The 17,954-nt window shown below is 42.6% G+C and overlaps 1 protein-coding gene across 5 annotated transcripts in view; it reads left to right on the top strand.

Annotated features, from left to right (window-relative positions):
- Positions 1-17,954, top strand: part of Adam10 (ADAM metallopeptidase domain 10) — a 120,295-nt gene that overhangs the window by 43,448 nt on the left and 58,893 nt on the right. For 4 of the 5 annotated variants that reach the window (XM_063254090.1, XM_063254091.1, XM_063254094.1 and 1 more), the window contains 2 exons: positions 8,261-8,379; positions 10,911-11,069. The exons of the other annotated variant lie outside the window; for it this stretch is intronic. In XM_063254090.1, the coding sequence (XP_063110160.1) occupies positions 8,261-8,379; positions 10,911-11,069 (278 nt within the window). The remainder of the gene's footprint in view (positions 1-8,260; positions 8,380-10,910; positions 11,070-17,954) is intronic. 5 annotated transcript variants of the gene reach the window in all.

Genomic DNA, 17,954 nt, shown 5'->3' with positions numbered 1-17,954 from the left:
TATTATGATTGTTATTTTATAGTATATTGTAAAGAATTTGTATCTTATAAAATAACAAAGGTGTGAGTTATCAAACAGATGGTCATGGAAATAAAATTGGAAAATTGGATGGAATCCAATGGCTTAGCTAAATTAAGTCCAGCTCCTGATTATTCATTTGCAGCGTATTTCATAGATCATAACACACTTTAATTCAGTCTGACATCTTTTTACATTTACCTATCTTCTAGGCTGTCCTTCATTCATTCTGTTGAGGAATGTTGTAGATGCAAATTAATTTATGTTTAATTACAAGATAAATGAATTTGGAATATGATCAGAATTTGACAGCACACTGATAATTTAGAGCAACTTTATATGTGGTTCAGTCTAGTTAAAGTCAGCAGCGGGGTGGTGTTTCTTCTGTGTGGCAGGTTTTCTCACTCTGAAGTCAGTATTGGTGTTAAGGGGCCACTTGAGTGTTCACAAGTGCTCTGTTACCAGTGAGGTGCTTATCTAGCTTGTGCTTAGACACATGATGCAAAAACTGTTGGGGTTGAGTTCATGTCTGTGAAGTTCGCTTGCTCTTTCTCCTATGGACTCCTAGTACTTTTATTTACAGTAGTTTATGTGTAAAGACTTTGCTGAGTAATAGGTCCTGAGTGGTTAACTCATCCCTTGGATATTTAGCGTTTGGTCTGTTTATCAAATACTCTTCTCAATATTTTTCAGATACAATAATATTGTGTGTGGTCTTTTATGAAGAGTGATGCTCATTCATACTCACATATATAGTCAAGACCAATTGGTGGAAGTAGTTTTATAAAGACGTAATAGGCAACAAGAATTCAGGCAGAATTCTCAGTTGTCTGTTATTTTTAAGCTGGCAGAATTCCTGCTTCGAGGATGTATTAGGTTTTGTGTTGTCCCAGGTACTCAAAAGTCAGAGGCTGGATAATCACAAGTTCAAAGCCAACCTGGGGAACTTAGTGAGACAGTTCAGCACGAAGACCTAGAGGTCTTTCCGCAGAGGCCCCAGCCTCAAAAACAAAACAAAAAAACTGGAAGAAGAGAAAAGCCCATCCTTTTGGCTTTATTGATTGCATCCTTTAGGAAGTTGGAGTCTTAACACCTCTAAGACCTTAAACATGAATTTCCTGAAGTCCTTGTGGGAAGCCTAGGAATGTCTGGCAGACTGCAAGGATGTCAAGACTGACATGAAATTAAGGGAAAGAGAAGACATTGTGGTGCTGTGGTGCATCTCAGCCCATCATCCTAATGGTGCAGGGTGATGAAACTCCTCTACTATATGTCAGGAATGAGTTCAAGTTGTGTAAAATCGAAGAATGGATTTTAGGAACAACGGAGGTTAAGAACAGAATATTTTTATTGAGAGAAAGAAAGCTTCTGACTCAGAGAGACAGCAGGGGTCCCAAGTGGGTTGCCAGAGATTTTATATTTTCTCGGAATTTTTATAGAGTAAAATCATGAGGTGAGGCTAGTCTAAAGTTGGGAAAACTGGGAACTTGCAAGGTAGATGGGTGTGAGGTGAAACAGAGCTATGGTCAACCAATACGTTTAATTGTCTAGGTGAAATTGACCAGTCAGGGACAAATGGGGAAGCGGGTCATGTAGCAAGCAAGCATTCTTACGGAGCAGTGACTCTTCCTATAGGGGGTTGGGATGGTGGCTCCTGTCTTCTCAAAATGATCCAGATTTCATCCCTAAGGATTATACTTAAGGGTGAGGTTGCATTTATTTTGCCTTCTGTCCTGATATCTGGCCCACAGCAAGCTGTGTGTCCCCTCCAAAGTCTTCTGTGTTGGCTCCTTAGATGGCCCAGTCCTGTCTGCCTGCCTGTAATATTTCTAACTCAGCTGCCTGTGACATTAACAGTGTTGTCTTCACATCTCTTCATTGATTTAGGTCTGCCTTAGTTTGTGTCAGGAGTGTTACATTGTTTTCAGTGTAGAGGTGTTGGATAATTTACTAAATTTATTCCTGAGTACTGTTCAAAGTGCACCTGTGAGTGGAATTGTTTTCAGATTTTACCTTGCAATTTTTTGCTTGTGGTACATAAAAATACTAATTTTTTGCTGTTAGTCTTGTATTCTGTGATCTTGTGTTAAGCTCATTTCTAGTTTTTTTTTTTTTTTTTTTTTTTGTGGATTTCTTAGAAGTTTCACTATGAGTGATCATGTTGTTTGAAAATAAAGACAGTTTTATTCTTCATTTCCACTTTGGGCTGTGGCCTTCACAGGGGGATTCCATTCAGTGTTGATCAGCAGTGGTAGGTGTGCATATTTTTGCTCTATTTTCCACTCGAAGGGACAAGCAGTTGATCTTTGCCCCTTTATACAGGACTGCTGGTATTTTGTAGATGTACTTTGTCTTAGTCACTTTCCACATCTCTGGGACAAAATACCCCACACTAGCAACTTGGAGGTGGAGTGGTTTGTTTCAACTGATGACTGAGAAGTTTCAGGTCTGTGTGGGGTTGGAGGCTGGCTTCAGGCAGAAGCCAGTGGTGGAAGAGTCTGGTCTGTTGGGGGAAGGCTGCCCACCACAGCATGCAGCGTAAGAGAGAGACAAACCTGAGGAGCCAGGCAGGAGGATGAGCTCCTCAGGCCTCCCTCTCACCCACAGCTGCCTGCCTCTTCCTTCTGAGCACACCCAGCACTCAACAGGAAGCCAGCTCTGGCTGGTGACTTCTGTCCCCCAGCATGTCACCTCTCAAACACATGCGGCTTTGGGAGCCCTTTTGGATTAGCCCTAGGAAGTTCCTGTCTCTTCCTAGGTTGCTGAGAATTTTTATCATGAGTGGTGCCAACATTGCTCATTTGCTTTTCTAACCCTAGCGAGACCAATATGTGGCTTTTCTCCCCTTTGAAGGTAGCAAGTTACACGGGTAATTTAGAATATTAAGCCTGCCTCTTACTCCCGAAATAAACTGCTTGTTCATCGTGCCACCCCCCACCCCCGTCCTTCTCTCTCTTCTTGTGTTTTCTGTTTTCTCACCATGCTCATGTGTTCCTCTCCTGTAATATTTCTCTAGCAGTCAGTGGAGCCCACCGTCCCTCCTTCCTGTGCTTTTCTTTTTCTTTTCTGATAGTTAAACTCAGCACCTCAGACATGATAGGTAAGCCCTCTCCCTCTGAGCTCCATTCTCAGCACTTGCTGATTTTAACTTTTTTTTTTTTTTTAAATTTTACTCTTAGTTGTTTATTTTTGCAGCACTGAGGATGGAACCTAGGGATTTTTTCATGAAGCTATATCCAGTTTTTTGGAGTGAGGGTCTCCCTCCAAGTTGCAATACTGCTGATACTGCATGCACTGGACTTGCATGTGGTGAGCTGCTGGGGAGTCCAAGGATGCTGGGGTTCCATGCACGCACCATTGTGCCTAGCTCATGTTTTCTGCTTTTTGCATCTGAGAACTTTTAATTGTTTATTTGGTACTTCGTGATTTTGTTTCGTTTTTGTGGTACTGGGTGTTGAACTCAGGCTTGTATACACTAGATGAGCACTCTATAGTCGAGCTACCTCCTCTGTCCTTTTTAATTTTTTATTTATTTTGGGGGTTTTATTTATTTGAGGCTAAGTTGTCCAGACTGGCCTTAAGTTTGGAATCTTCTTGCTTCAATCTCTACTGTCTGGGATTACAAGCATGCATCAATACACTCAGCAAATTTTGACATTTTGATGATTTACTTTTTGTATAAAAATAATTTTAAGATAGACATGATGGTGCCTGCCTATAATTCAAGCACTGTGGGTGTCTGAGGCAGAAGAATTACAGGTTGGAGCACAGCTTAGACACTTTTGAAATGTAGCAAGATCCTGTCAAAAAGAAAAAGCAGCAAGTTTGAGGATCTAGTTTAGTACAAAGGCCTTGGGCTCAATCTCCTGTACTTCCAAAAAAGAAAAGAAATGGTAATCTACTATAGTCCCTTTTCTCTGTGTGTTTTCCTCCCCCCCCCCCCCCCCCCCCCGTACCGGAGTTCGAACTCATGAATTTGCACTTGCCAAGCAGGCACTATGCCACTGAGCTAAATTCCCAGCTGTTTCTTTTTTTAAAAAATAACTTTTAAAGAGCTTTAGTTTCAAGAAATTTCATACTCTCTTTTTCAGTTTGTGCTGTGCTATTGTGTAGGCGGGCACACCAGTCTGTTTAGCTAGTTCTTCAAGGCTAGGGTGAGTGCTCTTGGGGTGCTTCTCCAGTTCCCTGGGAACCACCCGCTTGCTCTGTGGTTCAGTTCTAGGCACTGGTGGGGCCATGTGTGTGGGCTCAGTCCTCCCAGTATTCCCAGCTTCAGACACCAGTCCCAGGCCTGCACTGTGCAGACTTCCTAACTGCTTGCTGTAAATTGGGGTGCCACCACCTTCCTAAAAGGTGAATTTGGTAAGATGACTCACAGAGCTCAGAATGGTGTACTGATGCCAGGTTCTGCAGGACACTTGGTGAACAGCCTGGTAGAAGAGATGCAGAGGACAACCTGCACAAAGAGGGATACACCTCCCTCCTCCGGAAACAAGGCACATTCCATCTTTGAAGAGTCTCTGCAGGGCTTTTTTTCTTTTTGAGACAGAATCTTACTATGTAGTTCAGGCTGGCTTTGAACTCACTATGGAGCCCAGGCTGGCCTCTACATCACTGTGGTCCTCCTGCCTCAGCCTTGCCAGTGCTGGCATTACAGGCGTGTCCCATCACACCCAGCTAAGAGTCTCTGGATTTACTCTTCACTCTACCCCAGCCCCACTTTAACGCAGAAACAGAAATTGCAGCCCTGTAATTGCTTGACCTTTCTGGTAGCCCCATCCTGAGGTTAGAGGTATTCTCTCAGTCACTTAGCAGCAGTTCAGGTGGCAGCAGTTCAGGTGGCCGGAGGCCCAGGTGAGCGCAGGAGTGAAGATACTTCTGCCATTCAGGACCTGTGCCAAGGGTGCTAAGAGCTTTGGGCTATGGAGGAGGCCAGTGTGTTTCTACTGTATCACAGTCTTACCGAAGAATTTCCCTAGTGCAAGCTCAATTGTTTTTCCTACTTTTGCTACTGTAGGGATTATGTACCAGTATGCGTCACAACTGTGTATGTATTCATGTTGCAAAAATGTATACAGCAACTATGTATTTACTTATACTACTCTACTATAAATTTGTATCGAGTGTTGTTTTTATTTGTTTTCTTTGCAGCAAGTCTTGCTGGGTAGCCCAGGCTGGCCTCAAACTTAGAACTGTCCTGCCTCAGTCTTTGGAGGACTGCAATGTGTGTGCTGTCATGTCTGTTTACATAAAATGTTTAAAATAACAAATTTCTTAGAGTACTCTCAAGAACATATATTTATAAGAAAAAGTATCTGTCATAAAGAAAATTTTTGTAGAAATTCTATTATGTGCAGACCTTTGTAGCATTTATATGACATAGTGTATTTTTTAAATTTAGCCTATAGGGCCAAGGACTTAGCTCAGTGGCATAAGCGCCTGCCTGGCAAGCACTAGGTCATGAATTCAATCCCCAGTACCAAAAAAAATTAGCCACTAATTTTTTTTCGGGGAGGAGGCGGTACCAGGAATTGAACTCACAACCTTGAGCTTGCAAGGCAAACACTGTGGTGCTGAGCCATATCCCTGGTTGAAGCTAATAAATTCTATGCTTAAGATTTGATTTCAAGTTAAAAACCCAGTGTTCTTGTTATGTCTTAAAGAGTAGTGACTAATTCCTTGCAACTCACCTCAGTGTTTTGGTCTTTCTTCCTTAAAAAGCACAATTAGAAAGATTGCAGTTTCACACAATGTCTTTTTTTTTTTTTTTTTTTTTTTTGAGGTTCCAAAATTAAAGTACAGAAGGTCAATGTATTTGTAAGAACTTTAAGAGTCCCAGAGGGAGGAAAAGCAGTGTGTGTGTGTTATGTGTGTGTATGTCCAGCTGTGTAAAAGGATATGTGTGTACACTCACCTTCTGGGAAGAGATGTTAAATGTCTAAAACAGATGTCCCTTTTCTGTGTGTTCTTATGGAGCTTTGGAAAAGAGGGAGAATGGCAAAACTGCAGAATGACCAGAGATAAGACAGGTAATAGTGAATAATAGTACTTGGATCAAGAAACTTGCTTTTATCTCCAGGTAATTGCTCCTGTAATTCCAAATATCAGGGTCAGTCATCCAAGAATTGTAATCCTCTTTCTAGTTCTCCTCATAATCCAAAAAGTTATATTTGTAATCCCACTGAGTCTCTATTGGAATCCCAGCAAGTTAATTCCAATCTACCACCACCAGTGCAACTCACGGCGAGAGTAAAGACACCAAGACATGTTCCAAGTTAAGGGCAGCCAAGGGGTCCTAAATCCAATCCCTGTGAGGTTGTGTGGACAAAGGCCTTGATCCTAGGCCTCTCCCAGAATTTATTATCTTGTGAAGAAGGGGGTGGCTCAGGGATGAGTGACAGTGAGGATGACGGAATTACTGAGTAACTTAAGCTGGCTGGCCAGGTGAGAGAAATGCACCTCTGTAAATTGCAGAGATAAACATATGCAGAAGGATCAAGTCACACAATCTAATTAAGGTAGCAACTGAATTGTTTTGGTAGGCTGTTGCTTTGGTTTCTGGTATGCAAACTCTTGTACCCTGGGGGTGATAGCCTGTTTACTTTGAGGCTCCTACCCAGTTGACATTCCTGGAACTATAAGCTCTAACATCCTGATGTGCTTGTATCCTGAGGAGACAGGACTGTCTGTTGGCTTTAGAGATTACATACCAGCACCTCTGCTAGCCTTATTTGCAATGCTAAGAGCCAATTGAGGAGAGAAGGAAATACCCTAGCCAGTTTTCTACATATCTCTATAATGAAATGTCTCCAAATAACCAAAATCCCAGTAATTGTTTTGCATTCAAGGGAGTCACTGGAGTTGTCTCCACAAGTTGCTGTGTAAATGATATTGTTTTCTATGTAAGAATCAGCCTGCAGGTGTTTATTTTAAAATATAACCTAGGTTGTTATTGTTTAACTGTATGTAGTTGAGAATTAACCATAGCCACTAGGTTCGCTTCTAGAGTAAATTGTTTTTTAGAGTAGAGTTCTTGTAATAATGTTATTAGTTTATGTTAATATTATGTAATGAGGTTTATGTTTGGAAGTCACACTGTACATTTACTATATCTTAAGCCGTTTCAATTCCACTATGCATCTCTTCCTTCTCTTCACTCCTGATTAATCCTGGCCTGGCTCCAGATGGCCACTTCATGGTTTCCTGTCCTCTTTTCTTTACTTTATGTATTTTTGAGGTTTTCAGGTAAGAGAAATTGTGATACTTAACTTGGGGGTGAAGCTGATTTCACTTAACACGATAGTTTCTAGTTCTGTCCATTTTTTCTGCACATGATAGGATTTCATTCTTTATGGCTGAGTGATAGTCCATGATGTCTGTCTGTCTATATCACATTTTCTTTATCCATTCATTTGTTGATGGGTGTCTAGTTTTCACAGCTGTGCTGTTGTGGTTGTGCTGTTATAAACATTGGTGTGCATGTATCACTGTAGAGTGCAGTCCATCTTTCTTTGGAGAGAATATGCCCAGGAATGGATTAAATGGTATTTGTGTTTAGTGTTTGGGGGATCCCCATACTGACTGCTGTAGGGATTGTTCTAGTTTAATCCCCACTGGGGTAGGAGGTTCTGTTCCTCCTCTCCCAGTCCTTACCAACATCTTGATGTGGGCTCTTCTGATGCAGTGAGATGGAATCCCAGGCTAGTTCTTAAATTTCTCTTATGTCTAGAGATACTGAAATTTTTAACTACACTTTTGATTGTTTGAGCTCTCTGGAGAAATAGTCAGTTCATTTGCCCATGTTTTGGTTTCACTGTTTTATTGGTGTTTGAAAGTCCTTTGTATATTTCAGACATTAATCCTCTGTCAAAGCACAGCCGGCGTTCCCATTTGGTGGGTTGTCACTTCCCTATTTCTTTTGCTGTGTGGCAGCTTTTTAATTTGATGCCCTATCTGTTGATTCTCACATTTCCTGTGCTTTTGGAGTCCTATTCAAGATGTCTGTGGTGTGCCTATTCTGATGTCTGTGGTGTCAGGTGTGTTTCCCTTATGTGACAGCAGAGTTTTTGTAGTAAAATCTTGGTTAGTGTATTTCTCCAATAAGTAAGTTATGCGACAGTATATATTTTGCAGGCTTTTAAAAATAGAAATAAGCCCTGGTACTGCAAAAAAAAAAAAAAAAAAAAGCATTTAAAATTTGGATCCTTTTAATTTCAGTTTTTCTTCTTGTTCTATTTTGCAGACATTTCAACCTGCGAATGAAGAGGGACACTTCTCTGTTTAGTGATAAGTTTAAAGTAGAAACATCAGACAAAGTACTTGATTATGATACCTCTCACATTTACACTGGACATATTTATGGTAAGTTGACCCTTACCAGAGCCCTTCCAAGCGTTTTCTACTCGGGGACATGTGTGTGGAGATAGGTGAGCAGGCACGAGAGGGGAGGTGGTGTGCGTCCTCAGCAGGGGAAGGCAGATGCCGTCTCCTTGAAGGCAGAGGGACCATCCAGGAGGACGCTCAGTTCCTTCAGAACTGAACCAGCCAGTTTGTTACCCATGTTCTTTATCCTGGAGGTCATACTCACAGTGAAACCCCAACCCGTGCCTTGGATCTGGGGTGCAGATCTGGATGATCCCTGGGGATCAAGACTACTGCGGCGAGGAGCATGTTGGGGTCTGACCCTTCACCCACACAGATCTGAGCACAGAGACTGCTGCATGGGGATTGCATCTGCCTCTGCATCCTACCTATTTTGGCTTGAGACAGAGTCTTGCTATATAGTGTAGGCTGTCTTCACAGTGATTCTCCTGCCCCAGTCTCTGAGTGCTGGGACTGCAGACATGTGACATCATGCCTGGTAATTCTTCCCCTTCATCTCCACCTCCTTTTGCTCTCTGAGCCCAAATTCATGCAGAAATAAACCCTGCATAAGAGGCATCTGTCTTGTTATTCTTCAGGCCTAATACTCTCATATCTTAGTAAATTTTGTGGGTTTTTTCCTGTTTAAAACAAAATTCAGAGGCAAGTGAATGAAGAATAAATGATGTTTGAAAAAATGACATAGTTTTTGGACCTAACTTTTAACATGTATGTTTAAGGATAAATTACAGTAGCTTCTAAAAGGTGTAAAATATTGACACTAAATACTTTTGAATTGTTAGTTTTCAAACAATTTTAATGATTGTATAATTCTCTGATCTTTCTATTTTTTGGTACCAGGGATTGAACTCACAACCTTGTGCTTGCCAAGCAGGCACTTACACTGCTGAGCTCAACCCTCACCCCTAGTTCTCCGATCTTTGAAGGAAGAAATCGGTAGTAATTTTTCTGATTTCTGTAAAAAAAGAGGGAGAATTAAAAGTAAGCTCCAGAGATCATCTGAGATGAAAATAAAGTGAAATCCATAGGAAAATCTTTCCAGGCTCTTAATGTATCTTGTTGGGCAAATCACCTGGTAGTCTGCCCATTCTTGGTAGGTGATGAAGTGCTTTGACTTCATGATGGGCATAAAGCCAGCCAGTTGGTATGAATGTGTAATTTAGAAATTATACAAAACTTGGGGGCTGGGAACATAGCTCAGTGCAGTGATAGTGAACCTTTTAGAGCTTGCAGTGATAACAGACAGCTAGCCGCGGCTCGTGTGCCACAGAGTCACCACCACTGGCTCAGTACGAGAGCATTTAGCATGCGTGAGACTGAGTCAGTGTCCAGCACCCCAAAACAAACGTGGGAGAAAGAGACAATGCTCAAGATGCATGCCGTGTCTCTATAAGCATTTTAACAAATAAATTTAACTTTGTTTTTTGCTACCATGCCCAACTTCACTATATTTACCCTTTAAAGCCCGCTATGGGTGCAGAGGAAGGTGTATGCATTCCCAGCTAGTTGGAAGCATGAGGCAGAGTATTGCTTGAAGCTAGAGATTTAAGGCCAACCTTCCAAGTGCAGCAAGACCCTAACTCTAAACTAAAATGAAAAAGAAACAGGCAAGGGTGTCAGGGCTGTAGCTCAGTGATAGAGCACATGCCTAGCATGCTTGAGGCCCCAGCGGGTGCGGGGGGGAAGTACTTCCTACCACTTTGTGTCATGCGGCTTTCATGTTCAGATCTTGTGATTAAGGACTAAAATAACATTTTTCCCCCTGTTATTTTAGCTATAGTTGATGGGACAGTATCCCAGATCTTTGTCAGATATCTTTAAAAAAGAATTCTTAATATACTTTTGTTCAGATTCCTTCTGAAATATTTAATAAAATACTTCTATATTTAAAAATATATTTATAAGACCTGAAGGTGGCAAGGAAGCCAAAAGATTCATGTGCAATATGTCAAATGGGAAAAGAGATTTTTTTCTTACGCTAATTAGAGCAGAATTTTTGTGAGTTTTGTTTTGTTTTTTTGAGACAAGGTCTTGTTATGTAGTTCAGGCTGGCCTTGAACTTGTGACCCTCCAGCCTCTACCTCCCTAGTGCTGGCCTAAAGCAGCCTCTACCGTACCTGGCTTAACACAGTACTTTTAAAGGGAATTTTGAGTATCTTTATTCTGAAAGTCTGTTTTATTAGTGGGTCAGCTTGGTTCTAGGTTTAAGTTAGATTAACAAGTACTTATTGAATGATGAAAGCATGCCTGACAGGAAGTGTTCCAGGTGCCAGGTTATGGTTGCCACAAGGCAGATGCTATGTTTTTTTATTGTTAGTAGTCATTACATATTTTTGACTGAATTCTGGTTGTTGCTCCTGTTTCAGATTCAACTTTATATATTTTGTGTGAAAATTCCCCAGTAATGTTTACTCAGAATATTTGAAAAAGAATATAAGAATAGCTTTTTAAAGGGAAATGACTAACATGTACAAGTCAAATTCTGAAGACTTTGCTGCTTTCCTTCTTAGGTGAAGAAGGAAGCTTTAGCCATGGGTCAGTTATTGATGGGAGATTTGAAGGATTCATCCGGACTCGTGGGGGCACATTTTACATCGAGCCAGCAGAGCGATACATTAAAGACCGAGTCTTGCCCTTTCACTCCGTCATCTATCATGAAGATGATATTAGTAAGTGCTTGTATTTTATTAAGTAGCCTCTTGCAAAAAGGCATCTAAGTGGTTGAAACCTTGTGGAGAGGAAGCCTGAGCTGTTCTGTTCCCTACAGTGTTAACCAGGTTGGAAAAGTTTCCTGAGTGCAGCCTCTGGTCATCCCTGTCTGCGGCAGTGGTGGTGGGAAGCCTAAGGCAGTCCTGCCTTGCTCCTGTGATGCTGTGAATTCTGCTGACCGAATCAGCCGGAGTAGATTGAACCAGGGCTCTTACAGTCTATATCAGCCAGGCTATTGTTGCTACTATCACCTTTCAGGTGTGGCCTGAAGAAGGAAAAGTACAGTTTATGTGTTTGTGATTTTTAAACCTTTGAGTGCTTCTTTTTGCAATCCTGAAATAATGACCTCAGCTTGGTAAGACTCCAGGCTTGTGTTTTGTCCTCTACATACCTGATCTTTATATAGTAATAAGTTATTGGAAGAATTCTCTATCTTTGTTTTAAGAACAGAAAAAAATACTTAGTTTGCCATTTAATTCTGCCTTTGTCTGACCATAGTTATGTAATCATGAGGCTGCTTTGTTGAAATACATTCCTCTTATTTAACTCTTGGATATTCTGTCTGTTTTTACTCTAATGAGGCTAGTCCTACAGTTTTTGCCTATTTTCCTAACTTGGCAGCTTCCTCTTGGTTTCATTTTCTTTTTGGCACAAAGGAATTTGTCAATAATTTTGTCCTCATCTCTAGTAATATAATGGCAGATTTAACCCTCAGCAGCTGTCTGCATTTCTGACTGCCCACCTGCTTGTCATTGTTGATGCCCAATGCCATTTCTTTTTTTTTTTTTTTTTTTTTTCCTTTTTCCTTTTTATCGGTACCGGGGATTGAACTCATGACTGCCTGCTTTCAAGGCAGGCGCTTATGCTGCTGAGCTAAATCCCCAGCCCCCACAATGCCATTTGGAAAAGTGATGCAGGTGTTTATGACTTCAGCTAGAGGTGAACTCAGTTGTCAGCATTCCCTGCTTATTTTTCACTCATCCTTTTTGACCCATTTTCCAGTTCCTGGCATTTCAAACTCTGTTCTTCCAGTGTCCAAGTGTTAGGTTTTTGTCTGGATGTGCCCCGAAAGCCTTATACATCATGGGGCCAGGCTTTTAGGGTTCACGATCGATTCATGGTCCAATGCTGGGATTATTGATGTGGCACACCTGCCCTAGAATGGGTAGCCTATGTATGATACAAGGAGGGAAAGAGGCTTGCTGTCTCGCTCCTCCTCCCTTTTGCTCTTGTTGCTTTTGCTGTCTTCCACCACCATGAGCAGTTGCCTCTGCCCTGCCTCCCTGCCTTGGAGCCAGCTGGTGTGGACTGAAACCTCCACAGACTGAACTAAAAAACCTTTCCTCCTTTAATTTTGGGTCAGATATTTCGTCTCAGCAATGAGAAAAAAAGTAACCAGTGCACCAAACAACAGTCCTCTTCCTTAGTAGGAATGTGAATTCTTTTGCCTTTTCTTCTGAAGGGTTTACCCAGATGGTTTCTGCTTTGCCATGTAGTGTTCTTAGTACTGAAATCAGTCTCAGGTTTACCTCCACAGACAGGGGGTACAAGTTTTCCAGGTACAGTTGCTGTGTCTTTTGCTTCTGGTATTCCAGCTAGCATTTGTCAGGGTAGCAGATTCTTCATAAATATTTAATGAAATACTGAGATGCTTTCCCTTAGGATGTTCCCTCAGAATCACACCATGCTTTCTGGTGGGGAGGAAGGTTGGGGAAGAGAGGAAGTAGGGTGATGGGTGCCCTGCCCTGCTCACCGCCCCCTCGGTCCAAGAGTGGAGCTCTTGGGAGTCTGCTCTGCCTCTCATGACCCTGCTACTACTCTTTCCTCCTCCCATTGCTTTCTTGTGTATAGCTTGAATATATTCTACTCTTTCTTCATTTTCTCATTTCTTTCTTGTATTTTAATTACATTTCCCCATGTTGCAGAGTACAGCACTGTTTTGTTGTCGCTCTGAGACAGTTTTGCTATGTAGTCATGCTGACCTTGAACTGTGTAACCCTGGCTGGCTTTGAACTCAGGTCCACTTACTCAGATTCCCAAGTGCTGGGATCACAGGCATGTGCCACCACAACCAGCTCTACAGTAGTTCTAAAAATTTTTATGTCAGGATTTCTTTTTCCCTCAAAAGTGCTTATTTACATTGGATATAAACTTAGTTTTCTGTTCTTTTTACACTTTTTATTATTAAATATTAGTGGTATTAAAAGTTAAAGAAGTAATGTTTGGAATGATTTTGTAATTCTTGCTAAGTGGAGATATATAATACAGGAAGGAACTGCTTTGAACAGAGTTTGTAATGTGTGCAAATTTAGGCGGTCACTTTTGTTTATCTGAGAGGAGGTTTTGCTGGGTTGCCCACGTAGTAGTGATCTTTCTGCCTCAGCCTCCTGAGTAGCTGAGATGAAAGATGTATTGTGCTGGGCTCAGCATTACATTCACTTTTGAAAAATTATCTGAGAGTCTGTCTGGTTAACCCTTGTAGGAGAAAACATCAGTTTTAACCTTTCAGTTTCTAAGTTGTCGCTGGGTTCCAGGCTGGATAGCAGCCTGGCTGGCTGCTCTGAAGGGACACATAATGAGGCCAGTCAGCGCTGGCGCCTGGGCACCTGCTGTGGGTCCTTAATTCTGCCTGTGACAGTAGAAGAGCCAGGGAAACACGGAGAATGAGCATAGCTGTTCTCCAGTAAGACTTCATGGGCTCTCAATTTTTTTTTTAATCTTTGGGACAGAATTTCACTATGTAGTTCAAGCTGGCCTTGAACTCACAGGACATAACATTTTTTCAACTTTAAAAATGTATATTGGGCGTGTGGTGCACACTTCTAAGTCCTGGTCTGGGGACTCAGAGGCAGGAGGATCGCTGCCAGTTGGAGCCCAGCCTGGACTCAGTGAATTGAAGTCCAGCCTGAGCTGAGTACTGAAACCTTGTCTCAAAAATCAAAACAAAACACATAGTAACCGTTTAGCTCGCACCTCAGACCAAACAGCAGCAGTACTTTCTGTCCTTCCAGCTGGGGTTCGCCTGTGCCCTCGCAGAGGCCGGGGTCGGATGACTTGCTTCTCACTGGCTGTGTGGTCCTTGTCAGCGGTCAGCGGGTTCCTCCGGGGAAGGTACGGGAAGAAGTATGCCGTGCTGGGTCCAGTGTGCGTTCAGCCTCTCCTCACCTCGGTTCCTCGCGTAGCTCAGTAGCTGTGTGAAGCCCCGCGTAGCTAACTGCAGGCACACCGAGCCTGTGTACTTGTGTGTGAGGCGGCAGCTCAGGAGACTGCGCTCAGCGTGGTCCTGTTCTCACTCACGCGCTCCTTGCTGCCCTCACAGGGAAATACCTGTGGCTCTCATTGTCCTGTACCGAAGTCTGTCTCCTAAAATCATAGCTTTGTAACTACTGCTGTGCGAGGCCAAATGCGCGCTTTCACTGGCACGAGCATTTTATTTTACAAGCAATTACAGGATCAAGGGTGCCCTTTAATGACTATTTTTTTTTTTAATGATTTACTTGATTACCGGAGCTCGTTTTTGTCCCGAAGTACCGGTTTGTGACCTGTGCACCTCTGCGAGGCTGCTGCTGCGTCCCAGCAGCCATGTCCCTTCCCACTGTGTGTGGCCGGAAATCGCGGGTGCTATCTGGCAAAAATATTTCACAGCGCTGCCCGAGCTTTGCAGACCCGGTTAGGGGCTGCATGAAGTTGCAAAGGTGAATCCTTGGGAACTGCAGTAGTGGAAAGCACCATCTCCTAGCCAAGGAAGCGCTCCCAGGTTGGCGCGGCAGGACTGCCCTTCACCCGCTGTGCCTGGTCCTCCCCTCTAACGTGAGGGAAGCGAGGCAGCCCAGTCCGGTTCAGTGGACCGACCAGACCGGACCGGACTGCTGTCCTGGGCTCAGCCAGCAGTGTGCGCCCTTCCATGTGCTGCCTGCCCAGGAGGCAATGCTCTGAGCCGCTTTTTTATGCCATATTTCTGTAGAGCTCCTTAACCTCTGGATTTAAAATATCTTAATCAAACATGCAGAGCTGCAGAGTACACTTGGATTTGGTACTTTTATTGCAGATGAAGTATCTTTTCCTGTCGCCTGAGAGCTGGAATCTGGCCCCACCTTCAGCCGCAGCTCTCCTAGTCTCTCCTTTCTCTTGAGCTTCAATGGGAAGGTGTCTAATTTATTCTACTTAACAATTAAACTTTTTACCATTTTACCATTTCAACACGGAAGATTCATTCATGTAGAAAAGTCTCTTCTTTCAGGATATTGCTTCTTTTTTTTTTTTTTGTTACTGCTTCTAATACCTTTGAAGAATCAGTTAATTCCCTGTTGTGGCTTTGAAGTTGTCGAGGTAGGTGAATTTCATCACAGTCAGGCTTGCAGCTCTGTCACTGTGAGCAGGAAGGAGGAACAGATGGAGGAGTTGAATTGTGCCTATCTGATAGCATCAGGTTGATGGTCACTCCTAAATGTGAGACTCTGAATTGACTTTGGAGTGTCCCAGCTATAGTATCCAGCGTGGAGCATGGGGACACCCCTGGCCTGTTGGGGGTGACAGGCTAGGGAAGCCAGTTGGGGAGGCTGAGGCCCAAAGTGCTCAGTTGGTAATTACTTCAGCAGAGTGGTTTGAGATTATTAAAATGTCTCAAGCCTTCAGAATCTTGAGGTATACAGGGTGTTCACCTCTGTACTGCGTCATTTAATTTATGTGCTTAGCACTGATCCTGAAGTACTGAATTTATTTCAGTGTGGTGATAGCATTTGAAACAATTATGAAAATGTAGCGGTGTGGCTGGTTGTTGGTGGTACATACCCATATATCCCAGCACTCTTGGAAGTGGACAGGAGGATGTAAGTTTGAGCCAAGTTTGGGCAGTTCAACAATGTGGTGAGATGCTGTCTCAAAATGTAAGAAGGGGGAATATGGGGATTAAGGGCAGTGTAAAGGCCCTGGGTTCACTCTCCATTTTTAAAGAATCCTAAATAACAGGCATAAAAATCAGAGAAGTTGAGACTATGAGAAAAGATATTTTATTTCTTTTTGAGACAAGCTCTTACTGTGTAGCCATGGCTGGCCTCCTGCCTCAGTTTCTCAAGTGCGGGGATTACAGGCATGCAATATAACCAATGACTTCTTTTAAAGCTAATTGTGTGTGAGAGAGAAAAAATATCTATTCCCTGGGAAAAATTTTCTCCCTGTGGTACAACAAAACTTCTGAGCTGAAAAGGCAGAAATCTTTGCTTGTGGCTCACCTAAATTTATCAGACACTGTAAATCAGAATACACTATAAGACATTGCTCTGGCTTGGAAAGCTCGTTTCTGGCTGCCACCCCTCTTTCCCCATCTAATTGAACAAAATTAGATTATTGTCTACGGTGGTGGGGTGGGGGAGGCTGCTCCACCATTTCTTTCCTGATAAGAACCTTTAAAGCAGTGCTCTGAGCCAATTCCTTTGTGGTTGTCTGGCCAGAAAAACACTTTCTAGAGAAAATACACAAAAATGCAGAAATCAAAAATACAACAAACATTTCTATACATATCACTTCTATATACATGTTCTTCGAGAACTCTTTGCCCCATGTTTAAAATTTGCTAAACTCAATGTATCTGCTTCCCCTCTGGCCCTAGTGGACTCATTTTTTTTTCTCTATAGCTCGAGTGAACCGGTTTCTCTCTCTGGTCAGCTTTCCTCTCTCTCTTGCCCTGTCTCTCCCCACTCCTCTCTCTTACCTCAGGTTTAATAGCTGATGAATTCGCCATCCATGTACTTCTTCCTCACTGTGTGCACTCATTGAGATGGTTTCCCTTCACCTGCTAGTTCTTACCCGGTCCCTATCTGGACATCATATCTCAGTGTCCTCGAGAGCTTGCTAAGTTCCTGGGTGGGGGCATAAAAGAAGATGAAGAAGATAGAGACAGAGAGCCAGGTCAGGTAGAACCCTGCGTCTGGTTGGGCGGAAGAGACTACTCAACCACCACAAGGTGAGGATTTAGACACTTAAACCATGTCCCTTTGCTTAACTAGCTCATTTCTTAACTAGCCCCTGTTCTCCCCTGTGCTCGTGGGCTGGAGCACCTGCTTCCCTCCAATACCCCATGCCCTCAGGACATTTCTTAGGTGCTCTGTGCCCTAGAGGGTATCCGATTTTGGGCACTGTCTGCTCCACATGTGTGAATGATCACCAGCTCAGCTGTTCCCAACAGGTAAACACAAAGATTGCTTCCTGTATCCCTCAGGCAAAGTACTGAGATGCACAGTGAGTGTATAAGCTACTCTTACGCTTAAGGAAAAATTTATGGTAGAAAAAGAAGGCATGTGTTTATGGAATGCAGCGTTGGTGCCTTGAGTTAATAAGGTACTCTGGACATACCGAGGTTTGCATGTTTTCTAGCACTGAGCTGTGTTTCAGTGCTGAGTGGTTTAAAGGTCACAGAAAGTGGAGGGATTTGATGACATTACACACAATTACAGTGAATATTTTTTAAAAAGATTAAGAGAAAGCTCAGTATAAAAACTTTTTTGTTATTATTGACTTGGTAAAGGGGCAATTATATTACTCCTGGAAAATGGAGCAAGTTTATATTTTAGATAAAACTTTTATGAGTAATAAATGATAGAAGTATTATTTAGGACCGTTCATGTCCTGGGATTAACTGGAGTGAAATCCAGTCTTTCATATTTGTTTAGTTTTTTGTTTTTTTGGTACCAGAGATCAAACTCATGACCTTGCACTTGCCAGGCAGGTGCTTGTGCCACTGAGCTAATTCCCCAGGCCACTGTTTGTTGAGTTTTTGAGAAAGGTCTTGCTGTGAAGCTCAGGCCTTGGACTTGGCAGTCCTCCTGTGTCAGCCTCTTGAGGGCTGG

This window comes from Cavia porcellus, unplaced genomic scaffold (assembly GCF_034190915.1).
Source record: "Cavia porcellus strain 051 isolate PalLab524CR breed Dunkin Hartley unplaced genomic scaffold, mCavPor4.1 scaffold_8, whole genome shotgun sequence".
Classification (NCBI taxonomy): domain Eukaryota; kingdom Metazoa; phylum Chordata; class Mammalia; order Rodentia; family Caviidae; genus Cavia; species Cavia porcellus.
Note: the sequence above shows the minus strand (reverse complement) of the source record. Positions and strands in the feature narration are given on the sequence as shown.